This window comes from Wasmannia auropunctata, unplaced genomic scaffold (genome assembly GCF_000956235.1).
Source record: "Wasmannia auropunctata unplaced genomic scaffold, wasmannia.A_1.0 LD335634.1, whole genome shotgun sequence".
Classification (NCBI taxonomy): Eukaryota; Metazoa; Arthropoda; class Insecta; order Hymenoptera; family Formicidae; genus Wasmannia; species Wasmannia auropunctata.
This window is the reverse complement of record NW_012027256.1, coordinates 1,192,166-1,219,313: the sequence shown is the minus strand read 5'-3', so window position 1 is coordinate 1,219,313 and position 27,148 is coordinate 1,192,166. Positions and strand designations below refer to the sequence as shown.

Genomic DNA, 27,148 nt, shown 5'->3' with positions numbered 1-27,148 from the left:
CAGTCGCGGGTTTTCTGTTGCGCGCAAGAAGACGAGGCGAGGCTGGAGGGAGGATACGATGGGATTTACGCTTCGGCTAATTTCATATAACGTGGCATGGCCTAATTAACAGCGCACGCCACGCCGATGGCAGTAACCAGCCCGCCGGACTAACGAGCTTGTACTTCTCCCTGGCCTCCAGACGCGTAACTAGAAGCGACCACGTCGCGTCGCAGCCGACTGTCCGGCCCCGGCTTGCCGCGAGTGTGGCGAGGCGAGTGTATGCCTCGAGTCGGCAAGTGCCTGGCGCATGTTCACCGTGCGATGTGTGCATGTGTGTGTTCAAGGGCGTCGCATAATGCCCCCGCGCGTATACGTGAAAGTCTCGCATCTCCGCGTTGCGCGGAGGTCTAGTCCCGTCTCCTCCGCGGGGAGGAGACGTCTCGCACATACACGCGAGTAATATCCCCAAGATGCCCGAGCATCTCGTACACCGCGCACGTACGCAGCGAAATACCCGACGTCAATTTTAACGACAAACACACATGGATAACTTCTTCGAGGAATTGTAGGCTTTCCACGAAAACTTCGATATTCGAGTACTCTCGGCGTGTAATATTATTTGCTAAGTGAAGCTTCAATATAAAATATTCCAAAAAGAAAATAATAAACGCTTACACGTATCGGAGTTTCACGCGACAATCAGCGTGAAGCGTCTCATAGATATGCAAAAAATATGATTCTCGCTTAGAGTTTCGCTGACTTGTTAGTTACCGATGAGTAACTAACGGTGTGGCGCTCTACTTCGTCGAGCAAAGAATTTCCTTTCGGTCGTCCGATCGCACGATTTACATATATTGCACGTAAATTGTGCAAATTTCAGAAGGAATTTAATAACAAATTTAACGATTAACGTCACCGTCAATTACCGCGAAAAGATGTATCTCGACTCAAACTCAACTCGAACGACGAAAGCTCGGCGGCGAGATTCCAAACTTTGAACTTCGTTAACATTGTATCATAAATGTAATATTCCGCGCGACGTGCAAGATCTAGTCTTACCGGCGTTGCTTCTTCTTAATATAATGCGAAATGCTCGGTTTGATTAGTTAAACGGGCTCCTTCGATAACGCGGGTTATTCAATCTTGCCAAGCTGTGCGCGCGCGTTGAGAAAGGAATATAATCCGGAATAACGCAACATCATGTTACAGTGCGGATCAAATGCTTCTTGGCACTCCATTTTCTTTTCTCTCTCGCGGTGGTTACCGAGCTATCAGATAATAATATAGCGCTGCACATAATCTGACCCGAGAGTAGCAAGAAAGTAATACTTTGCTGACCGAGAAATTATACGTCTTTCTGGATCGCCGGGTTAAACAAATCAAATATGTGATTTCTCTCGAGATTTGTATGGTTTCTAGATAATTAATGAATCGAGAAAGTATTATTTTCCTTTGTAGTACAATGTCATTTCCGATACATAATTCCGATAAAAAATTATGCCAAATATTTTTTTATGTAGGTATATTATCGTCAATGTCATCAATTCTGAATGAAAATAAAATTAATGAGACTGACGTGCCTCTACAATCTTTTCTTCACACTTGAATTCCTCATTACACTACTAAAGCGATATCACATTCGTGCACTGCTGCCTATACATATATAAATTTTGCTCTGAATCTAATGGGACTCGTAGCCTTCAGCCTTTTCATGCTCGAAAGGTTCACCGTACCGCCTGAAACCCTAATTACGCCGGGTACGCCACGTCGTTTATACGTGTGCTCCTTATGCGGATATTTGATTCTAAAGTTACAATTAGTCGCTATCGCTAACAGCGGTCGCTATTAATCACGCTCTCGAGCCATTCTCCCGAAGAAACGGTTTTCACCGCCGTGCTTCAATCGCGTGGGCGCGAGCGCGCAATCGCGATGAACGGGGTTCTCGTACGCGGAAGAAGTGGTGGCGAACGCGGTAGTGCATCGCGACGTTAGAAAGCAATGTTAAGTCCTCCTTTCCTCCCCTTTCTCCCCCCCCCCCCTTTGCATTATTGCGATCAGCCATGCAACGCGGCGACTCGCGACGACCGGGCGCGAACGAGCCACGCCGCGCGGACGCGATCCTCGCGGAATTTCCATCCCGGCGATGCCGCACGAAACGTACGTGTCGGCGCCCGGTAAATCATACTTAGATTCAGCTGTTGCACTCATGAGGCAACGGCGACTCTTCCGTCTCGATTTCTTTCTCTCTCTTCCTCCCGTTCTCTTTCTCGGCGCGCGATGCGCGCCTCGTCCGTCGCCGCTGGCATTTCTTCCACGGTAGGCTGGTCAAGCCGGCTGTGTTAAAACCGAGACTTCCGCTCCTCGCCCTCGGTCACTCGGTCACAAGCCGCCAAGTTGACATGACGCGTGCAACCGAAAGTATCCTCTCTAATGCAATTGCGCTGTATTCGGTACGAGAACATGTACGCGAACATTGCGATTCTTTGACGAATTTAAAGTAGGTTTTTCTTCGGTGAAAATATCGAATTAGAAGTATATACTTCTATACGAGATGTAAGATATCTTTCGTGATACATTTACAATATTAAAAGATAATGCATAAAAAGGGAGCACTCTGTGTGTTGTATCGATTAAAATTGAGACATAAATCATTTCAAATTAATTATTATATTTATTATGTCAATAGAATATTATTAATATAATAATTATTATTATATAATAATTATTATTATATAATATTATATACCGAAATTGTTATATTTATACTAAATTAATTATTACCGATAAAGTATTATAATGTGATGTGATTGAGAAAGTCATTCATTATACCTAAAGTTATTTTGCGTATACCAGAGCGAAATCTCTCTGACTTAATAAGCATATAAAAACTACAATATCCTCACGTATAATTCGCACATTATGCACATGTCTGTATCATAATTAGGACAAATCTATCACGCGGGCGATATTAATCACCTGCATCTATCTTTAACGCTACTATTATAGAGCTTTTTTCCGACCGACGAAAGATGCAGATGAACTTTCCTCCCCCCCCCTCCCCCTCCCGTTCAAGTATTATTAATAACACCCTTCCGATCATCTTCCGGATGGATGATGAGTACCGACAGAACGCAAAATTGCTTTCTCCTCGTTTCATTGATAAATGATGTCGACAGACACTAATTGAGAGTGATCCGCATCTTTTGCTCTCTTCGCCGGTGGGAATCCCATAAATCACTGGCGCTGATTTAATTACGATCCGCGGAGCCACGCTATAATTACAGAAAAGCTTTACAATGATCGTAGATCATCGATCGATATCTGCACCTGTTTCATCTCCGCTTTGTAACGGCTTCCACGTTGTAGCCCCGTTGTTCATTGTGTTAATTATCTATCGCGCGTAAAACATTTTATAGGTCCTTAGTACAAATGATTGATCTACCTTGTACAATATTAAATTACAAAATCATTTGTCACGGTTAGATGATAATCCGATTGGCTGTTTTCAGCTTTCCGCATTCCAGACCGGAACTCGATTTTGTCGAATATGTATAATATATAATGATATATTTTTTTTAGGAGATTTATTTCGGATTTCAAATAAATTACATCTCTACCTATCCGAGTTTCTGTTCAAGCGTGCACGTTCCTATATAATTCCGTGATCCCGTGGGATCGGCGCGGTTCTCGCATAGCGAGTGAAAGGCGCGCTGAATTTTTTTTATCGTGTAGCGTGAATTTTTCGAGGTCGATCGCGAATTCGCCGCGAAGAAACGGGCGCGAGGCGAAATACGCGACGACGCGGGTGCGGCGGTTCTGTACTATCTATTTAATAGCATTAGACCGGCCAATTAGAATTTGCGGAAATGTCGGTGGAGCGAGGTCGAGAGATTTGATAGACGCGATCGGTAGCGCGAGAGATTTCGCTTTCGAAATTCGCACGAAGTACCCGCGGCTATTCCTCCTTTTTTCCTCTCTTTTTTTGCGCGAGCCTGCTTTCGCGTACAGCACACAAGTGTTACCCCGAGGCTCGCGGACTCGAGAGGAGCGAGGGTATCGGGCGAGCGGGACTTTATAAATTGTAGGCGGTGGCTGCGCCGCGATCTTATCCGCATCTCGATCGCGGCTGCCGATTCCCCGGTTGGCGGCGCGACAGCGCTCTCAAAGCCTGCGGCCGCATTATAAAATAAGAGGTAAAAAGAAAATTTGCCGCTGTCTCATCCACCGCAGCCGCGCGCCGGCCGCTCATCTCTGTGAGTCTCGGTCGAGGAATCGATAGAGCAGTCAACGGAGACGTGTCGGAAGGGGCGAGATATATTTATATCTAATGGTCGAAAGATGCGAGAATGTCGACGTGGTAATCTTACTCGGATTAAAAATTATGTCCTCACTGTCCCCAGCACTCGATATTCGTCTCATCAATCAGAAGGGGAGGGAAACACTTTTACACGGAGATATAATTCCCGCCTCTTCTATTACAACCCCGAACAACGTAAGATGAATCACGCGAATATCCTAAGAGCGGCGTGACTTCTTTCTTAATTAATTGCATTACGGCACGCGTAAGTCGGCTATTATCTCACCGCGAACGTGTAGGAGCGGAGAGAGAGAAGAGCTCGGAAACGGATAGGATAGAAAATAAAGGGAATCCTCGCGCGAGCAGCGCGGCGCGGCGCGGCGCGGCGATGCGGCGGTGCGCCTTCAACGAGCGTAGTTTATTAACTTGGCCACTTTTAATAGCGGCACAAAGCAATGCATCTCGGCGAGCGGGCACGCACGCACGCTTTAGAGGTACGACATTCGTGCGCAATAATCCACGTCGGACGACGCAAGGTTGCACGCTCCTCTATCTTTCTCTCTCTCTCTCCGCTCCCCCGTGCCGCGCCCGGAGGGAGAGACATAGCTTTAATTCAGAAATACCGCGCCCTTTCCCCTTCCCGCCGCGTCCCCTTCTCCCTTCTCCCCGCGCTGAACCGGCTTATACACCGCATTCCCGACGATCGTTCTTTATAACCGGGGATTAACAATGAAAAATGTTTCGTTCGTATACCGCGTATGAGAGAGCAAAAACAACGACGTTTCATTTTCGTTTCTTTCGCATCCACACGTCGTTTTCGTTTCCGTGAATCTCCCCGTGAGAAAACCGGTTAAATTCTATTTTTATACACGTACCTCGTCGCAAGGGAAACTGTGCAAAGACGATGTGAGGTATTTTTATCTGTATCGCATATATAAAAAAATGCACAAGATAAGAAGAAGCAATAAATGGATGTCAATGATCAAATATGTTTCTAAGTACGATGCGAATTAAAGTATAAATAGATTTAAAAAGTATTAAAAAATGGACATGGATAATTGGATAGCTAATATCTCGGTTGTAACTCGACTTTGACCGCCAATTCCGTTGGAAGTTTATCGTATTATTTTATAAAACAAATGAATAAAATTGTTCTAGCGATAAGAAATTGGATCCAGATTACATTTGAAAACGAGAACGTAGAGAAAGTCATACATATATTCTAATCAATGAAAGTTTTAAGTTTCTTTATCCATTTTGTTACCATTTTTTTGCTTGACTTTTAATCCTCGCTCGGATATGTACGAGTATTCGGAACGGAAGGAGGGTAGCAGAGTTCGGTTGAGTATTCCATGTCGAACAGGTGCATCCTCGACCTAAGAGACTTATGTATGCATTCTGCACACCTGGTTAGATACGTTATACACCAGGGACTATATCTATGAAGTCGAAATATAGCAATGGAGCCGTTGGCCAGCTTTGCATATATGATTACCGCGCTAGCAATATAACGACCGCCTCTTAAAACGAACGATGCATTGCATTTGCATTATCTCGGCATTGCATAATTTCGGCATTGAATAATTTGGCGCCGATTCGCACCCGCTATCGAATCTCTTTGTGAATCTGTTAAAAAATTACCTGCATGCGGAACGGTCTTGATAAAAGAGTGACTTGAAAAAAGAAGAGTTTTTTCGCTTTTTTGGGCTCTCGATTTTGGAACTGAACTGTATGCCAAATGGTACTTTATAATGAGCCATTAATCACAGAGAAGTGTTAGGTTGAGGTGACAAAAAATGGGTAATTTTTTGAGTCACTCTTTATTGATTTCCATGAAAATATTGTTTGCAAAATTGCAAGAATTGTGAGCTAATAAGTAACAGAGGAATGGCTGCGTTTATCATGTTATATTAATTTTTAACTGTGGATATGGAGTTTTTCGAATTCCTGTCATTTATTTCGTAATTTTAACTAATTTTTTAACTAATTTTAACTATTCTTTTTTCTAGGAAAATTAATAAAAATCTGTGCATAGTTAATAATAAAAAATAAAAAAGCAAGTACGTGTACAGAATGCAATCATTTTTTCCTCTTTTTTTTAAATATAAAAGTAGGACTTGCTAGGACTTTACATTCACTAGTTTGCATAGATTCATATCCACCGTTAAAGATTGAAGCGCGTAACGTGTATTTTAATCTAATCTCAATCTAATCTTAAACGCAAATTAAATCGATCGTTGAATTCAATCGATAACATTTTCTTTTAAAATACACATTCACTTAAATAATTCCGTTTTAATTCTGTACTAATTATATATATTAAGTCGATTATATCGATTAACGCCAGAAGTCTGAATTCTTGTTGTGTTTACAGGTACGCAGTGTCAAGACACCTCTCTCAGGAGCGACCACCGGTGTTTCACAACGTCCTACCGTGAGTACCGATTTACTTCCGACTTAGATAGAACTGAGACACGACTGTACTTTCGCGATTAATAAGGCAGATAGAGGAAAGTGAAGTAATTCAGCCGTTGTAGAAATACGTGACGGTTAAGCGTCAGCGTGTAGTTCCTGAACAGTACTGACTCGGTTAACATATTTCCGGGAACATTATTATCTAAGATCAATGTGTACCTATATATTTATTTGACCGCCGCTTTTTTACGCTACTTAGCGGCGAATCTAAGGTCGCAGAGGTGCAGAATTAATTCGCCTTGGAATTGATATGATCTTCTAAACGTACATAATAATTAGCGACAGTGATAAAAATTGGAGTTACGATATAACTGTTGGATAATTTAAAATGCACCGTAAATATACATATCGTACAACGAATACAAAATTGAACATGAATATTTTCTTATCCTTATATAATCCGTGTGTAATCATGATTTAATTCTTTAATTATCATGCAAGAAGAAAATAAATAATAAAACAACCGCAATAAGTTCGGACTTATTTTCTGACGTAAGAAATTTCATTTGCAATCTTTAAACTGTCAGTTTCATGACTTGCTTCGCATTCATTTAGTTTATTTCTCGGTGAACTCTTTTCTCGGTTTCTCTTGATTTCACGCGAGCTCCTCAAAGAAGCTCGAGTGAAAGGCATTGAGTATAATAATAAAATATTAAAAATATTTCGCATTTGCAATAGCCACAAAAATCACCCGATTACTGTGGCAATTGCAAATGGAATCTAAGATGCAGAAGAAAGATCGCATTAATCAGAGTCTATAAAGAAGCGTCTTAAATTAATACAGACTTGTATAGTTACTGTATTACGAAATGTAGAATTATACGAATCACTTATTCAAATTTCATCAAATGACGAAACTGTTTCTTCCGAAAAAAATGAACTGCAAATCAAAATAATTTATCTTGAAAATCCCAAATTTTATAAATTGGGATTCGAATAATTCATCCTAAATTTTTTTCATAACTCAGTTTAGTGAAGATCTAGTTACTATAAGTTTCTTTTTTCTTCAACGGAAATCGTAACTCCAGGGCCAATCGAGATAACAGACTACGAGAGTCTAGCGTGAGATTAAAATATGCGAATGCATGACTGTTGCATGCACGAGAGATTTTTGCACACGCGAGACAGTTGCACGAACGACGCTCCGGGCGTTAGTCTAATTTGAGGTGCGAGGTGACTACGTGATCTAGCGAGGCACGCGAGATCCTTCGCCGCGAAACTGCGCGGCAGCTCATTTAATCTTTCGTGTCTCGATTTTCGAGATCTTTTTTGTCCATTACATTCGCTCGAAATCGCAGACACGTACGTTATCTCGTGCAAACGTGAGCGTAATATATATTTTTCTCATATCACGTTGGGAAAACGTGTAACGACTGCCTTAGCACAAAAGAATTGGAAGAACTCGTAAAATGTGGACTGTTAGCGTTATTATCCGCAGCTCGTAATATTCCGTAAAGAGAAAAAAAAACACACACGGAATAATTCATAATTTAATAGAGGAGAAGATACAGTTAATCCCGAAGACCACAGACGGCACTACGCCGCGGCCGCGATTGTTTTTGCAATTCCCGTAACGTACGGGATCTTTCGACGCACGTCCTCGGATCTTTAGCGCGAACCATGTGTCTCGTTTTCGCAAGTTATTACAAGCTTACGAAAGACGGAGGTATCATTATGCTTTGCGCGCGTGCTGATGAGAACCGCGTCGCGCGTGTTCTTAATTCTCCTTTTAATTAGAGGATATAAATAAAAAATGAGTCTGGGCTGTCGCTAGCCTGCTTTATACTGTACAAACATGTTTATGTGAATCCTGTACTCACTCTTATTCCTATTATTCTCAAATTAGTCTCTTGCTTCCACTTTTTCTCAAACGCCTATTATTGCGAGATCACCTTACAAAAACGTGTGTAACATCAGAAATTAAAAAAATATATATACGCCGTTTCACGACTATTTTCGATCAATCAATTTTTAAATAATTGTATATTTAAATCATTAAAAAAAAATTGTTTTTGTAAGGTGTTCACAAAGTAGTGTATTGAGGTCGAATCCGTTCGCTATGCCCAAAATGACTGTGTGGATCAGTCGTCTCCCCTCGGGAGCACGCATATTTAAAACGAGAGGCGCGGCGATAGAATTCTACATCTTCCGCGAGTGCGTGGTGATGAGAGACCCGAGAGCGCGACTAGGTGATGCGAGATCAGGCGAAGCCGATAACATTGTTTCCCTTCGTTCGGCATTTTATTCACGCTGGCACACGGCCTTATTACACGCACGGCGCGATCGACGGCGCATTAGCATAAGGCCTCACGGTGCCGCCCGCGCGCTATCGATCCCCGCACTGGCCCTCGCGAGAGATTCTTCCGGAGTCTCCGCACATGAGAGAGGACGCGCCCCCGATAAGCTTCTGTCCGTATCCTCTCCGTGCGCTGTCCCGCTAAACTTCCAACCGTATCCCTTCCGCATCGATAATCGCCTAGAGAGCACCGCCGAAATATCGGAGATTATGGCATATTGCCCGCCGCTTGTTCGAAAATTTCATCGAGAGCGTATTTCAACGTCGCTCATCGAAAATGTAAAATATCTGTAAGATACGTTAATTTCAAACTACCCTATTTCATTTATTAGTATTACAACACATATATTTGTACATACACGCATATGAATTTAATTTTTCAAAATTTAAGGGCTTTAAATTTAAAAGCTGCAATATAATATTGATATAAGCTTTGGATTACGACCAGTTTGAAAAAAATGAGTGCAGTTAATTGCAAAGTCTCATCTAATAATATTTATATTTATATTTATATTTTGTTAAATATTTTACTCGGGTTTAAATTTTGTTATTTATTACGAAGAACATAAGAAGTCATTTGTCATCATTTCTCTACGCTAGAACGAGTTGCGTAATCCGCAATGAAGTCGCGAGTACATGACGAAAAGTGTCTCATGCTTCACGATGTTTTAGCAAGGAAGCTACTGTTAGCTACTAAGGTTCATTATAAACGGTGGCAGTTAAGAGCATGGCTTATGAATATGATGATCTCTGACGAATCGCGAACAGATCTCATCAGACACGGTTGATTACGCGCAAATCTCTTCACGATCTTATAATTTACGATCTGCCTAATTATATGCACATTCTAATTGAAATATTAATAATATTGCGGTTAATTATTGTGATCTTTTCTTTTCGCAGGCAAGAATAATGAACCGTTGGTTTTGGTGTTTGCTATGCGTGATTTTACATCTCAGGCACGCCCATTCTAAAGTCGGTAAGTAATCATCACTCACTTCTCTTGCCGTTATCAAAAACATTTTTTCAATTCTTTGCAATCCAAGTTGTTACTCGCAAATGAACGAAGATCAAGTTTTTCGTTCTCAATTTTGTCTAATCGGTCTAACATGAATTAACAAATTTTATTACTTAAAGAATTTTTCAATGAATTTGGCTTTTTTTAGAAAGTTATAGAAATAATTAAGTAATTAAGTAAACCAAATATATAGTTTGCCGATTTTTATAATCAAATGCTTGATGAATTATGCGTTAAGCTATTTCAAAGCATTCAGCGACTCACGTAAGATGAATAATTGACTATGATTGGTTGCAGTTTTCTTAAAACTTATAAAATCTTAAGTCTTATTGTAGACGACGCTTAGTCGAGCCCGCAATGTAGGACCGCAAAGGGTTAATGACGTAACTGAGAATAGCTTGAAAAAATTCTCACAAATACGTCCGGTCGAAACGTTCCCTCGGTTGGGCGGAATAAAATGAAGTAACGGCTCGCGCGTAAAAGTCAATCACGCTCGGACCGTGTGGCTTCCCACATGCGTAAATCTATCTCAGCTGATTGCCAATTACTTATGTCACGGTTGATGGTGTAAGCTCTGTTTTATCGGTGTCGCCGGGCATAAACGCGCCGCGCGCGGCGGATCGACGGCACGTGCGGAGGTGTGAGTTCTACCCCGTTGGTTTTTACTGTCGTATAACACCGCGGAGCGATCTGCATCACGTATAATATCGATACGTCGAATCGCGAACTCGCATTATTCATCGAGCGAGACGGCGTCTGATTTATCACCGTTATGTAATTAAGCTTTAATAATCCGCGCAACTCTCATTTTGCGAGCAGACTTTCCTTCTTTTTTTTCTTTTTATACGTTACGATCGTAAAAGAAGAATATTAAATGCAAGCTTTACGCAGGATTCATGAAGAATCAATAAACGGTGTGAGCCGTGGCGAACGCAACGAACGGCTACGTATATGCAAATGGAGAGATGGTGTACACGAGAGAGAGAGAGAGAGAGAGAGAGAGAGAGAGAGAGAGAGAGAGAGAGAGAGAGAAAGAATGGTGTGCAGACGGCTCAGACGGGATAAAACGTACAGTACATTCCGACGCGATAATTCGCGTTGCCTACAGACAAGAGATATAGGCGCGGTTCTCTCGCGGCATTATAAAGCAACGGTTTAACGTGAGCTGAAGAAACGTGAATCATCACGGGCCGAACGTGGTATTTTACGCGCGTTTAGTAACATGTAAGCTGCTAATTAGCCAACGTCTGCTTCCTGCATTGTCCTGTATGAGCGATAGATCTGGTTCGACTAACAGATCCATTTTCTCTAACTATGGTTTCTTACATCATCTGTGTAAAATGTAATGGTCGTGTACCAGCGCTTTAAATATCCTCAATAGGAGTACAATTTTCTCATCTTTTTTCAGACATTACATTTTATCGATCTATATCAATGCGAACCAGCTGTTCACTTCCATTTTAGTTTACACGTTACAGATTGTCTCCCCTTACGTAAGGCGATATACCCATACGGGCCTCGCGGAAATCCAGATGGTGCGAAACTTTTTCCAATACGTGCGCACATAACGAGGTACAATTTTCTCGGTAATAGATTTGACGTTGAAAAAGAAGAAAAAATTCCCCGTCGGAGTGGTACCGCCTGTGACTTTTAGTATTGATTCCCACGACATCGAAATTGATCGTACATAGCTGCTTTATGGCAAATTATCGTTAATGACAGATTCCAAGATGCTTCAATTTCAAACGCGTTATACGATCATGTAATTTAAGCAATTATCAGAAATTGTGATAAAAAAACGCGTTAAATTCAGCTCCGACGATAAACATCTGCTAAGAAAATACTACTGACAAATCATATGAGATCATGAATTACGGCGAAGGTGATTTTTTTTTACGATTGTATGTCGATCAATGGATTATTTAGAATCTTCGTAGAACGTTGCTTGGATACATTGTTCGCGTTCGCGCGCAGATGCGAAATATGGGTCGCAATCGACACGACGTCTTTCGTTCTCTTGCAGTATGCACTTTCTAATGCCGCGATCACTTTCTATGCGGGAAGAAATGATCGGGGTTCGCCGGTAGTGGCCCGCCTGTCACGAAAGATTTATGCGGGGGGACTTTACGAGGGCTCGGCAGGGAACGTTGCACGTGACTGGCCGGACGATGACGAATGCTTGTGTGTAAATTGCACGATTTCGCAATGTGACGAATGACGATATGCGAGAACGTGCGATATTGAGCGAATAGATCGTGTGAACTGTATTATCTATCCAAACTCGGGATTTTAATTGATTACGTATGTTGATTAATTGCAAATACTATAGATGCTATCTCGTAGGCAAATACCATGAAATAAAGACTGATATAAATACTATTTTAATGATAAAGTCAATTTATCTATTAAATATAAATGGTTAGACCAAAAGATTAAGGCGTAAAATTGGCACTTTAATTCATATTATACTTATGTAAATTAAACGATTATCTGAATAATATATTGCTTTTGTAATGCAACTCTTAAAGAAATTGTTATAACGTAATGTCGTTCTTTCGTCGTTCATTTAGCTAAACTGCCGTGACAAGGATATTAAGTCGGGAAAGAGCGCGAGGTGCGTTTAAAACGTGAGACTATCATGTTATGCTGCAAATCAGTTTGCATCGTAACGAACCCACGTGTATTCATCAGTAATGGCAGCATGTCAGTAATTAGGCTCTCGTGTTCGTTAACGTGCAATCCGATTAATTCATCCGGTTTGCAAGGCCCCCGCGACAAAAATCGGTCGTCGACCGGTCCCTTTCGTAACAGCTGGCATACTCGTCGTGGAATCTTCTCCTCCTGACGCGAGCGTTTTGCGCGTCACGTTTCCGGTCAATGCCGATTTCTCGCACCTGTTTGAGAAAGAAAGAAATAGAGAGAGAGAGAGAGAGAGAGAGAGAGAGAGAGAGAGAGAGAGAGCGGGCGTGTTGGCGAGCACTAAGAATTAATGACACGCGAAAATTGCGCATCAGTTGCATACTGATCTCGATAGGGTGTCATAATTGCAAGCGTACGGGCGGGAAGTAACTTTATCTGTGAGTGAAGTCTACTCTAAATTTTCAAGAAATCCTCGGAGGGAGAGGGCGATATTTCTTGAATTTTAATTAGACGTTGCTTTCTTTATGTTTCTTATCTTTTAACATTAAATATGTCTTACCAAATTAAATGTCGTATTGTGTGTGCAATTTTGTATAATTAAAATTTACTGGAATATATTAACTGAAGAACAAGCATCTATTTTCTATTTGCACCTGCAAGCGTAGTAGGCAAGTTTGTTGTACAAGCGGCAATCATTTACTTCACGCCTTTTTATCGCAGTTAGTTTTACCAGCACATGAACGAAATTAGAGCATTCGCACACGAGCTACTCGTACACGCCACGGGAAGCGATATAGCATTTCTATCGTAGAAATATAGTCGTAACGGTTCGCTTTATCGCTCGGCTGATTGCCCTTACTAGTTGAATGAACTATAAATGCTTCAAAGTCCGACATCGTGAAAAACAGAGTTTATATTTGCTATATAGATAATCGTGCGCGAGTAATTACAAGTAATAGATGTTATTAGAGCTATTATTAACTTAGAACGACAGGTCATCGTGTCTCAGTCACACGCACGTACACACTTTTTTATTTATATGTTTGTATTACGACTTTGTATAAATCTTTTTTCTAATCGTCATAAAGTAAAATAAATATCGCACATAAATATCGTACACATAAATGTAATAAAGGACATTGATAAACGGTAATAATATATGACGGTTAAATCTTTTAGAGATCTTCTATAAATTAATGTTATATTATATATTATAACGAAAATTATAATTTTACGTTAAAATTACAAGATATTAAAAATATTCTTTTTCTTTGCCAATATTATTTAAATTAAAATTAATTAATTAAAATTTTACTGTAGCGAATATAAAATGATTGAAGGCTAATTGACGTTTGGTTCATTTTTTAATTTAAGCATCGTTATATTATAAATGAACTAACATTGATCTCTCTAATCTTTCGATGTTTTACATTTCAGGTTTATGCGAAGTGGAAGGAGGACAATCGAACATCATCCTCGATATCGAAGAGAGCGGAGGAGATGGTAAGTGCGATGTGTTCAATTATTTAAATTTATCGTACTATCTGAATATTATTAAATTCGTATATGTCTCTCTTTAAAAGCGTTGATTTTTAGACAAACGCAAATTTAATATTTTACAACTGAGAAACAAAGGCCACTGTGTCACAGATATACTTGCATATACTCATAACTCTGATCTCGTTACTTTTTATGTCTCTCTATTACTATTTTATCATTTTGTTTCACATAATTATTCAGTAAAATTTTATATCACTTATTCTATAAATATAAAATGATAAATTTATTATTTTTTATTGCGGGGAAAGTTTCGTACTGATTTCTATACTCAACGTGTGCGAACAACGTCTGTTATTCTCCTACTTGTACCGTTATACTTTTCCACATCGCGAACTGTGCCTAACTAATAAATTTATTCGATCTCAGACTTGATCCACATTCATCGTGTTTAACACGGTTTTGCATTAATAAGTTTTCGCATTTACATTCGCAAACGAATTATTCTCTGAATTAACGGATTCGATTTCATGTATCGACTGATACAATCCCCGCGAAATCATTCAATTACGCGAAAATTACGTTTAGCGGATCGATTGAATTAATCGACAACTAACGAAATTCAGCTGAATTAACGTGTCAACTCCTGGTATTCTCGAAATCATCTTGTAGTGCTGAACTACTACGTCGCTTTCTCTGCCGTATGCATAATGCACGACGACTTTATCACCGTCTCTATTTTGTCAGAGAAATGGCTTCGTTACTCTATACTAAACGAATGAATAATAATCCATCGCGCATAATGCATTAAGTCTCGAAATGATTGTCATTCCGCAAAAAGAGATTAGAGGAAATAGAAATGGATCGAATTCTTAATCTTCATCCATCACTCAGAGATTTATTGCATTCATATCAGTTAATTCAAACTATTCCTTAAAAGCCGCTAATGCAATTCCGACTGCTTTTGACAGTTTTCAGTATACATAATTAAAAATAAGAGATGCCATAAAATTTTTGAATATATTAAAATTGAGAGAGAAGCGAATTTAATTTAATAAGGAAATCTCCGAAACTCGAAATAGTATAAAAAGCTGCGTGTTAAATTCGTTTTAAAGGACGATGTCTGACAGTGTAGTAATAGAAAGCTTAATTAGTTTTTGGTAAAAAAAAAGTAATTACAACGATAGAGAATGATGACTTAAATTAGAGAAAAGGAATATTCGAGAAATGTGTGTGTAACAGTCAATACGTTGCAATTAAATTGCATTGGCTTTCATTAATGAGATACTGCCCGAGATCGACATCGGGCCGCCGAGATAGCATTCATTACGTAGAATGGAAGATGGGTTGATCTCCGCTCCGAGAGAGGAAGTCGTGTTATAACAAATAATAAAACAATTTCCTCGAAATGGCTATTCCTATCATTATTGTATTTCATGATACTGACAATTGATGACTTCTTTTGTATTTCTTTTTTTCCGATAAAACACATTAATTGAAAATTTTAATTCTCGCTCCCTTTGATAATTTTACTGCATCGTCCATTTAGAAATTGCAATTTTTCATCGTCCGTAAAATGTATTATTGTTTATTTGATATATCAGACAAACGCCGACCGGCACGGAGTATATCGCCATGCTGGAGTTTCGTATATTTCCAGTTTATTGAAAATTCTATTTACGCTGTCCCAGATATAAAATAAATCGACGTGCACGACGGTAATCGCATCTCCGCCGGCTATCCTTTTTTTTCCAGCGATCGATCAGAAGACCGTGCCGGAAGAGCTTCCGGTGTCCGGCGATCCCTATAACGAGACCATGCTGGAGCTTATCTTCCCTGGAAGGAAGATCCCCCTTTTTAAACTGAACGGCAAAAAACTGCAGCTTCTCGAGCCGTTGGACAGAGATGACGAAAATCTCTCGCATGTGGTTTTTCAGGTAAGACAGTCTTAATCTCGCAAGATTACGAGAGCCTGCTTGATTTATTTAATTTCTTAAGAGAGAACTCGCTGTAACAGTGGACTAACGTTGCGGTTTACGTAGGCTCAAAAGGCTCAAAAGGCTCAAAAGAGGAACAGATGTACTACATATATTAAAAAAATTGTTGTACGCATTATTATAACGATAGCGCTACATTCTCTCTATGCATATCTTCTTAGACTCCAATTCTCGAAAATTGAAATCACTTTTCAGCCCAGATTTAAATTGTATGATGTACTTTATTACTGCATTTGTACAGTCGGACCTCGATAACTCGATCTCAAGAGAAGAGCTAAAATCTTCGAGTTGTAGAGTTTTCGACTTATCGAAATTCCAGTAAAAAAGAGTTATGACAAATAAGTTCGAGATAAAGTAGGTTTTATTTCGATTTATACAGATTTTTTGCATCTTATAGTTTTCAAATTATAGAAGTTCGAGTTATCGAGGTTTGATTGTATATTTATGCTCTAGTATACAATTTTTGGGCGTGTCTTGCCTGTGCAAAACGGCATTAATTCATTTTTGGCAAATTTGCTTTTGAGAAATTCAACAAGAGTGCGTCGTGCGAATGTCGAAAGTTCAGATAAAGGCTTGCAGTACTGCTATACACTATCAGTTTTTCTTCCTAACGCGTCCGTCCGAGAAAGTTTACGAGCGACGCATCGACGCAACGTGAACTATGAAACATCATTTAACCGCTTTCTATCGATAAAGGTTCACCCGGGGACCACTGCGCGACAAATTGCCACTTTGATAAAAATCATTGGCGACGGGAAATCCCGGGTAATAAATAACGAAGATGCGCGAAAAGAGAAACTTGTCATGCGCGCGAAAACTTCAGCCTCCTGGTGCCTGATTTGCGCTTTCCGATTATTATTATCCTTCGCTTCGAGAGCCTTCGTTTCTTCCTCGATCGAAATTTTCACCGTCCTCAATATCGTCAATTAGATATCGCGAGAGAATGCAGGTGGAAATATCGGGTGAACGAAGTGCTCCCATTATTGAGACTTTCGAACGAACGAACAAAGGATAATATGTAATAACGGAAGGATGAAAATAATGCAAAGATAGAGGCGAACCTCTCACAGAGGAAGCTGTATCATCATCGTCCCTCTCTCGGCTCAACTACAAATATTAAAAGATAAGCGAATAATAGCTTTCACTAGCGAGGTGTCAATATTCCTTGAGTTATAGTCCTCGCGGCTGCGATAAAAAAAAAATCGTATTGTTCGGTTCCTTTCAAGTGAATTTTTCCTTCTTGTACCGATCATTAAATGTCTAAACGTCTAATTCATGTCGCGCGGGTATCTGGCGCTTTTAAGACGATGCCGTTGCTTTTTTCCTGCACGCAAAAAACTTCCTCCGCTTCTCGGAAGAGGATCTCTTGTCCGCCTGTAAAATGTTTTATTATTTTCTTCGCCGTCAACGAGCTGCAAACTCACCGCGGAAAGCGGAAGCTGCCAGCTTGTCGAGAACACTCGAAGGAAGTTACAAAATCTACAACGGCTTTCTGCATCAATTGTCAAACCGCGCGGCAGTAAATACAGTTTTATTTTTAAATAAAATTCAAATAAGAAGTAAGGTAACTTCTAAAGAAATTACGTTAATTATTTACGAAACATTTTCTCTCATAAATTATAATGGTGGTTGCGAATATATTTACGCGGAATACATTTTTGCTTTTTTCTTTTTTGAAATAAAGAACCAGTTAATTTCTTTTAAAAATAGAATTAAACCGCATTAAATTATAAATATATTTTGAAGAGGGGAGAATTCTTATAGATGCATATTTTAGCATCAAAAGATATTAAATTGCTCGTTACAAGTGGATTCCAGCCTCGTATAAGAATTGTGTTCAAGACTGACAAAAATGCGGTGTTTATATGTGGTTGAATATTGTAACTATAGAAATTATTACACATACCAACATTTGTTTGTCGACTCGCATAGGCATTACTTCACGATATTTGATTTATTCTTGGTAGCCTAATTCTTTCAATTTAAATTTATATAAATATTTTTTGTTAGTTTATATAGTCCTTAAATTATGCGAAATTAATTTGCTCGCTGATTACGCTTGAGACTCGAAGACGCCGTTCTCTCCGCCGACTCGTTACGGCATCCGCGAAACTGTGCATACACATTGTGCCTTATGACACTATCGTGTGAGGAATGTGAAAGGTCTGGAGTACCGCATCGAACACTTCAAGAGCCTGTGCTGATCGAACGAGTGGATAAGATCTAATGAGACCGAGAAATGCAGATAGTTGTAGAGATAGGTTCGATCGAAGCAGAAATGCGGGGCGCATTTCGATTAATTTATAGAAACCTAATATGCGGATGGTAAATTAAATCGATCAAAATAAATTAATCCGAGCGAGATCAATTGATTATTATTTCACTCGAAGAATGCCGTTCGCTTCAGAGGCAGCTTTTCACACACTCTATCGCTCTTAATTAAATATTGGCGTTTAACATAATATAAAGTTACATAGTTCGTGATTTGTAGAAATTTTATAAGCATACAATAATCATCTTACTTTATTGCGGCAACATTTTGTAATGTGCACTGTTAAAAATATATAATAAAATTTAATGTTATAAGTTACACAAGTATTATACATTAAATTTCATGACATTTTTAACAGTGTACATTATTTAAATTCTTTAATATCTTTTATTAAAATTCTCGTTATCGAGTCCTCCTTTAATGACAGTTGACGGCGTTTAGCGACAGTTAAAGGAGCGACCAGGAGCCAAATTTTTATGTTCATTCTTTGATACAAAATACTCATTCGTTTTTTCAGTTGAGCTGCACGGTGAAGTCGACCAACAAGAAGCGGACGATCCCGGTGATAGTGAGAGTGTCCGACATCAACGATAACGCGCCGAAATTCATTAACACGCCGTACGAGACGACTGTGCCGGAGGTAAGATACTGGAGGAGCTTCCTTCTCTTAAATGAAAAGCTGCTTTTTATTTTTATCTCGTAATCGAATATATACTTGCGCAGCTGTAAAAATACCGCTCGATCATCTTCCAAGTCGCGTAATCAGCTTCAATCGATAGTTCCTCTGTCGTTCCTTGACGCCTACGGTGAATCGAATGGAGAGATCGGGGATGGGCGGAGAAAATTGCGTTTTGTATTAAGGAAATAATAGAACGTCAAGCGTGAAAATGCGGGCATAACACGGTAATTCACGGTACGCGCGCGCCGCGCTAGAGTAAATTTATACCCGTAATGAGTCGCGCTACGTTGTACGTGCGCGCGGCGTTGGATATGCACGCGCGCAGCTGGAAATTCATACACTTATAATGAGCTGCGTGTTGTATAATTATGCGTCTAAATATGACGGACGGATAAGAGAACTTGCGGTTAACGCTGTGCGAAAGTTCGATAATTATATTCCGGCCAGCTGAGCGTTAATTGAGTAGAACTGCGCGGAAAATAAAGAGGAGCGTTGCTATATGCTCCGGAATCTCGAGAGATTGCACGCGTCGAAAAATAATAACGCTCGCCGCGGCGAGAAGTTTAGAATCGCGCGGCAATAACATCGGGACAATCATTTTTGCAATCACGAATACGCGCGGCCGTGTCATCGGTTCCTTCACTCGAGTCGCTCCGCGCCGGACTTTTGTCGCTGGACGTTTTCCATCGCGTGCATGACGGAATTTTTACGGAAATTAAAAGTGTGTCGAATGCGAGTCATCGACGCGAGGTGGCGGATGCTCTATTATATCCCGTCGAGTCAGCGCGCGTCTTCGAAGAAAGTGGATTCGTCACGTCGCTAAGTGGACGGAAACTCTTTCCAAGATGGAGGGAATAGGCACGCAGGGAATACCGTCGACGAGATCGACGGTCGTTGATCGAACGGCGATGACAGTCTTTCTCTTCTTTCGCGCATCCGCGATCCGTTATGCCGGGAATGACGAGCACATTGGTACCGGGCATTTCGCCTGGCGTATTGAATAGATCTGAAAGCATAATTGAATTGCGAGAGGAATAAATCGTGAGAAATCCTCCAAAACTTAAATTTTTCGTGTGTAGCCTTCTTTGATTCTCACCGTCCCGATCTTTTGAAATTGCTTTTTGTAATTGCTAGATATTTCACAATAGAATTATAGCTAAACGTCATTTGATTCTAGCAGCAAATATTTTTTGCTGTAAATTTTAACAACTAATAAGTTGAACTTTAGTAATAACGATATTAACTTAACTGTCCTTATTTTAAAGCTCATTTTAGCTTCTACGGCTATAGTTTAGCTGCGCTGACTAATCCTTTCTTTGCGTGTAGTTAGTTCTTACCGTGGAAACTGGCGAAATATATGTTTGGCGAGAGTACAACCTTTGCTCCACCTGCTGTGCATAATTGCGGAATTGCGGGAGTTCCTCGAGATCGAGATCGAGATCGTCGACTTGCGCTTGAGCTAATTAATTCGCAGGGGCAACCGCGGTACTGTCGCGAGAACACGCGGGAGCACGAGCGAGAACAAGCGGTGATAATCGCCTCTCGGAATAATATAACGAAAATGACTGCGCGAGCGGCCGGAAACGCGTCCACCTTCGCTTTCTTACCACCGCTCGTTTAGCGCCGTCAAAAAGCTCGTGGAAATTAGCCGCGTCGCTAAGTAAATGAGAGGCGATGAGTTCCACGCAGTCGTAACCAGAACTATTCTGCCTGAATCGTTTTCCGTGGGAACGTCATTACGGTTGCGGCTTATTTTTAATCCTGAGGACATGCTAATTAACTCTCCTCACTGGCTCTTAAGTAGCTCTATCGTGAACATGTACCGTTTACTGTCGTTACGTTCAATTCTTACGTTCGCTGCAGTTAAAGCCAGAGACGTTGAGTCGTTTTTTTAACAACTTGTATTATGAGAGAAAGCCACTTTTATCGTTACGTTTATTACGGCGTGTGGATTCCGTAGCTATTTTTTTTTTATCGTAGCCGTAGGCGATTTCTACCCATACAGAACTTCGAAGCAGACACGCGGATTGAAGCGGAGCACGGTATTTTGAGGAAGGTATATAACCCGATCCCGTTAGATAAGCGAAGGTGCAGCGAGTATCGGGCGCGTAGCAACCGAGGCGAAGTGCCGATCGCGCGGCCCGCCGGTGAACGAGAATATATACGTTTCGTTCGCGCCGCACGGTAGTCGCGTCTTATCTCCGCGGATTAATCGAAAACGCACGCGGCGAAAGCCGCGTGCAAAAAGCCGGTTGAATTATTTTCGCGTAATCCTCAACGAGGTCTCGCCCCGCATCCTCGTAGATTCTCTCCCGCGCGCGCGGACAACCTGCTCGGCCTGTTCCATGACTCGGCGTGTTCCCGGTCGAATTATTAATCCCGACGACCGAGGTTCGCGTCTGACCCCGCCGGCCTTCAATTAACCAGCTGATCCTCCGTTCTCTCTTCCTTCCCTCCCCCCCTCCACGCTTCTGAAACCCTGCAAAGCGCGCCACATAAATTTAATCCCGCTCGATTTCGCGGCGGAATATACATATATCGTCCTGCGATTTCTCATCGCAGCTGGAGGCGCGGAAGGGAAGCCACAATCTCCACCTAGCCTAGATACGCATCTCCTCTTCGCGAGAAAGACGCGAGATGAATTATCGTATTGAAAATAATAATCTCCACGTGCCACACGTTAAGTTTGTTCTCGTTCTTGCAGCTCACCCCGGTCGGCTCGACGATTTTCAAGAGTGTCGACGCGATCGACGACGACGCCGGTGTCAACGGCATCGTCGAGTACTCGATCGCGCCCGGCGACGGCAGCAGGATCGGCAGCAACGAGGGCGTCGGGCGCAACAGGATCACCACCGTCGACGGGTACGGCTACTTCAGCATCAATCTGCCGCATCAGGGACAGGTCACGGTCAATCGAACGCTCGATTACGAGAGGACTCAGCGTTATCTCGTCACCATCCTGGCATCGGTGAGTCTCTCTCGATCTTGCGCTAATCATGTTAATTGATCGCAAGCCGTTGGAATTGTGAGTGAGTTCAAGTAGATCGGCGATACAGGCGTTGAGATAAAGACGCAGATCTACCGAGACTTAATTAACGCAACGGTTCTGCGGGTCGAAGGATGAATGCAGGATCAGCAGCTTCCTACATGTTAATATCGTCTGATGAATAGAAAAAAAAATTGATAATTAGAAAATAATTTGAAAGATTATCTCGGAACAAAAGGGTTTGCATAGAAATAGTGTTATAATTTATTAGAGGTAATTATATAATTTATCTTTATCTGATAAATTTTTTTTCTACGCAAAGCAAAAAAGTAAAAAGCAAAAGAATTTTTTTGTTAGCTAGAAAGCTTTCTAGCCTGTCATTCTAATTTTTTGACGTATCTTGTAAATTTTTGAATACCTAGTAAACTGTCGGCCATGTTGCCGTACGTATACCGTTGCAATACGTACCTGTCGGGTATGATAATCGAGCATAATGAGCTCGGACAACGATATGTTGCGATTGCGCTGCGCGACATCGAGCTGAAAACCCGTACGACAGCAGTGGAAAATGCTCGCACGAATAACGAGGAAGTAACGGTAATCATCTAACGATCTGCGCATACCTAGTAAATTATTGTGTCGTCCTTTTAAGATCGAGTTCTCGATTTGACAAACATTGACGCAACGGACGGAATAGTGCAGGATTTTACGCGGGGAATAATAAATGAAAAGTGAATGAAAAATAAGCCGAGCAATTTTCTTAATACGATCCGCATTGCAAGAAAATTGCTCTTGTTACCAAAATTGTTACCACAATTTTGCAAAGAACGGAGTCCGACAAACGTATAATGTTAAGATATCTTACGGTTAATTACGGTAATTCCTTTTTTAAAGAGAAATCTCTACTGCAAATTGATCCGTAGATAAGACAGAGCTCTTTGGTATTGTCCAAGAACTTCGGTGTACATACACGGTATGTGTCATCCACGTGGTATTTACGTTACGTAACGTTCATACACCTGTTGCGAGCGATTCTCGATGTTGTGCTGCTTTTATTCGGTCGTTGTTGGCGCGCGCACGGCCAACACGCGCGCGTATAATAAGCACACTCTGCAACAACGATCTGGAGTAATTTTTAGCGCCGCCGTTGAATCTCGGATCGCGGGGAGGCATCGATTTTTTTTACGTAAACCACCTTGTTCATGCAGTCGTGGCCTGCGATCGAAACGTGCGCGCGCATGCTGGCGTGAGTTAATCGGTTTATAAATGCGCGTGTTTCCTTAATTTAATACGCCACGAATGGTACGAGGCGAATCGACGGGAGGATGTGGGATGGTCAATGGTCAGGTCGTGTGGGTCGAGGGATGAGGACAGAGCGGGAGAGAGTCTGACCGATGAGTCACACCAACGCTGACTGTACCCGCGCGCGACGATCGGAAAACCATATTTGCATTAGCATATCGCGCTTCTCCTTCACGCAACTTCTCGTTTCCTCGAGAGTGCTATTAGTCCGGATCTCGAGGGCCCTCTCGAATCCGAAACGTAATCGGGACGCGCCTTTCACGATATTCCTTCACACGAGCTCCCTCTCCCTCTCTCTTTTATCTTTGCCGGGTCGAGTTTGTCTCAGGTTATAGAACGTCCTCTAAGAAGGCACCAAACAATTTAGAGACATACTAGCTATCTGACCAAACCGTGATTCCTTTCTCGGAGAAAATATTGTAAAGTAGAATATGGAAAGATTTAACGGCCAAGAAATTAGCAGTTAAAGATATATAAATAAAGGAATATCTTTTAATGTCAGATCATAAAATTATAAAAACGTTTCGTACTTCACAGAATCTTCATCAGTTTATAAAAAATAAATATAACATTAGAATTAAATAAGAGAATAATGTCATATTAAAGTCTAACAGTAAAATGCCGAATATAAGAAGGAAAAGGAAAACCGAACATTTTTCCTTCTTATATTCGATATTTTACTGTTGAACTTTAATATGATATTATTCTCTTATTTAATTCTAATGTTTAATTGATTTATAATGAACTGATGAAGACTGTGTGAAGTGTGAAACGTTTTTATAATTTTATGATATGACATTAAAGAATATTATTTTATTTATTTATTTATTTATCTTTAATTGCTCGTTTCTTGACCGTTAAACCTTTTTTTGTAATACACGAGCTTGATTTTAATTTTTATATTGTAAAGTATAGTCGTACATTCGTGATTTTCTTATAATCTTCAATATTAGAAGAGCAATCGTGTATCTGTGTACAGATTTTGAATTGACTCCGTAAAATTTGTCGAGAAAATATTTAAAAAAACGTACGAAAATTACATAAGAATTTATTTCACTGATCAAAGCGGCGCCATACATATACGCGGCACAATTTCAGCTACCCCGATTTACGAGAAATAAGGTCGAAGAATGCAACATATTATGGGAGGTATGGGAAGCGACATAACATTAAAGCAATGTTCCTGAATTCCTTCATTTGTATTACCGCTGAGGGGATATCTCAGCGGTAATTCACACGCGCTAACGTACCGCAATAATTCCGAGAGAAGTCCAACACTCGCGCGAACGCGCGCGCGTGCATAATTATATGCGTGGCGCGATGAACGTGCCCGTGCACGCTTCGTTACGTGCGCACACGATTCCTACGTACGAAACACGTCCCGCGTGCTCTGTCGCAGATTAGAAACTGATATACGTACAGGCCTGCAGGCGCGCATTCGCTAAACGGTATTACAGCCCGGCGGCAACGGCACCACACGCTGGCCAGGTATGGATGCGGCGTGTACGACCTTTTTCACGTCTAATGATTTTAATGGTACTAATCGATTCTGCGGTTTCGCACAAGTGCGCAAACGGCGCGAACGACGGACAAGTCGTTAATTACTGTTACGCGCCCGGCTTAGATAATCCAACGTCTAAATAATTAATTACTCCTATCAATCGCGTATTTAGAAGCGTGCTGTGCCGAGGTATTTCAAGCGTTCATAAAGCTACATGAATATTGCAGATAAACAAGGAAAATGTGCGGCTTATGATCCTCCATGTGGTGTTTCACGTTTTATCACTCCTTTTTGTACCTGTCGGACTATCACCGATTTAAAATCAATCTTTTCTCCTGGTAAAAATGTGTGCCAAGAAAAATTCATTAAATTACATAGAAAGAACAACTTTGCTATAGAAGGTCTAAAAATTTTGCTGGATACAAATCTGAAAATAATTGTGTTGGAAACTCAAAAATGATAAGCATTGCTGTAAAACGTTTTGATATTCTACGAGTAGTTTGAATTTCCAATAAAATTACATTATTAATAGTTTAACAAAATTATTTTCAGATCTGTATCCAGCAAACTTTTTAGACCTTAGAGCAAAAAATCATTTTTTCTGTGTAAAACAAAAGTCAAATTTAATTAAAAAGTATAGAGCTCAGTACAAAATAAATCAGATAATGGAAATTGCCAATATGAGTCGATACAGGATTTTAATGTGTACATGGAAAGAACGATTTTTTGTTGAAAGATCTAAAAATTTTACTAAAAACAGATCTGAAAATAATTTTTTGTTAAATCATTAAAATAATTTGTTGGAATGTTAAAACTGATAAATATTGCTATAAAACGTTTTGATATTCTAGCAATCATTTTGACTTTCGCACAAAATTATTTTCAAATCTGGATTCAGCAAAATTGTTCTTTCCGTATATAAGTGTATATTATAACAAATAGATACAAAAATTATAAACGTTTCGACCCGGCTTTGAGTCTTCTTCAGTATATAGTCAATACATTAGAATCGCAGAAATAAAATTTTTGCCAGAGTAAAAATGTGGAACAGAAATCAGTAATCAAGTTGTATATTTTCAAATTACAAGACAAAAATAAATAACGATTTCTTGTTTTTCATTTGATAAAATGTTTGTGGATGAAAATTGTATTTAAATAAATTGAAATTGCATTTAAATTAATTGGAGAATCCACGGATGAAAAATAAATGCAGGAAAGTGCCTTCAGCATATTCTGCATGATGACTGTCCAATACACTAGTTGTGCACTAGCGATTCACGAGCAGAACCAGAGTAAAGGTAGTTTGCAGATAACAACTCGACTATGGAGTATGGAGAGGAGTTGCGATATTTCCGATGCGAAGTTTTCGCGCAATCTCGCGCAGTCGGAGCAAATTCATCGAGCAAATACACCGGCGAAATATAGGGAAAGGATCGCGTGTAACGGTAACACCGGTGCGGAACTAACACAATCTTTCTGTTTGATACCACACACAACGCGTGCGGTATCGTTCGCGGTACCGTAAGGCATTAACCGTTGGGCCCGCCAGATTAGAGGCCACCGATTGCTCGTTGCCGTTCGCTTGTAGCTATTTGCATATCGCCCCTGCCGAAGCCTCCTCCCCCCGCTTCGCGACATTGTTCGCCTGCACAGGTACACGCGGGGCCGCTACTGCCGGATTAGAGCTCGCAAATTGTGAGTCTCGTGTCCGGATCACGAGGCGATCGATATCGCGACACTTATCGGCCGTGTATACGCAACCGAGTAACTTTCCGCTGGCGAGAATCACAGGTTACAGCATCCTCGCGGAGGAATCGCAGCATGACCCGGCTCGCTTTTAAAGACTCACGCTCACTCATCAGATATACCGATGATTACGGTGTTTCCTAATATAAATCCAGCGATTTTTTTGTCTACACTGTTAAAGTCATAATGTCAAATTATACCTATAAGTCATTTGAATCATTTTAATCATTTCTATCGTCTCACTGTTCTTACTCAATATGTCATTAATTTAGTTTTTATTTGCATAAGTGCATACATTAATATGAACGTTGTTTACTTTGAAAATAAGCAATTCAATCACAGAAATAAGTTGAATAGATACGGTTTTTTAACCACATGTTTTGTAATAAAATAACACATATAGAAGTTCAAAATTAAAGTTAAAAAATAAATATTAAAGAAGCAGTTATAAATCAGTTAA

The 27,148-nt window shown here is 40.5% G+C and overlaps 2 protein-coding genes across 3 annotated transcripts in view; one reads left to right on the top strand and one right to left on the bottom strand.

The window, feature by feature from the left end:
- LOC105456563 (protocadherin-15) overlaps positions 1-27,148 on the top strand; it is a 111,169-nt gene that overhangs the window by 63,790 nt on the left and 20,231 nt on the right. Inside the window, exons 2-7 of the mRNA XM_011700704.1 lie at positions 6,654-6,713; positions 9,954-10,029; positions 14,146-14,211; positions 15,961-16,142; positions 18,992-19,114; positions 21,858-22,121. Of these exons, the coding sequence (XP_011699006.1) occupies positions 6,654-6,713; positions 9,954-10,029; positions 14,146-14,211; positions 15,961-16,142; positions 18,992-19,114; positions 21,858-22,121 (771 nt within the window). The remainder of the gene's footprint in view (positions 1-6,653; positions 6,714-9,953; positions 10,030-14,145; positions 14,212-15,960; positions 16,143-18,991; positions 19,115-21,857; positions 22,122-27,148) is intronic.
- The window catches only part of LOC105456561 (uncharacterized protein C15orf61 homolog), a 79,825-nt gene that overhangs the window by 37,791 nt on the left and 14,886 nt on the right, over positions 1-27,148 (bottom strand). The window contains exon 1 of one of the 2 annotated variants that reach the window (XM_011700700.1): positions 8,575-8,599. The exons of the other annotated variant lie outside the window; for it this stretch is intronic. The gene's annotated coding sequence lies outside the window, so the exon portion shown is untranslated. Of the gene's footprint in view, positions 1-8,574; positions 8,600-27,148 lie in introns of those variants that run through there. 2 annotated transcript variants of the gene reach the window in all.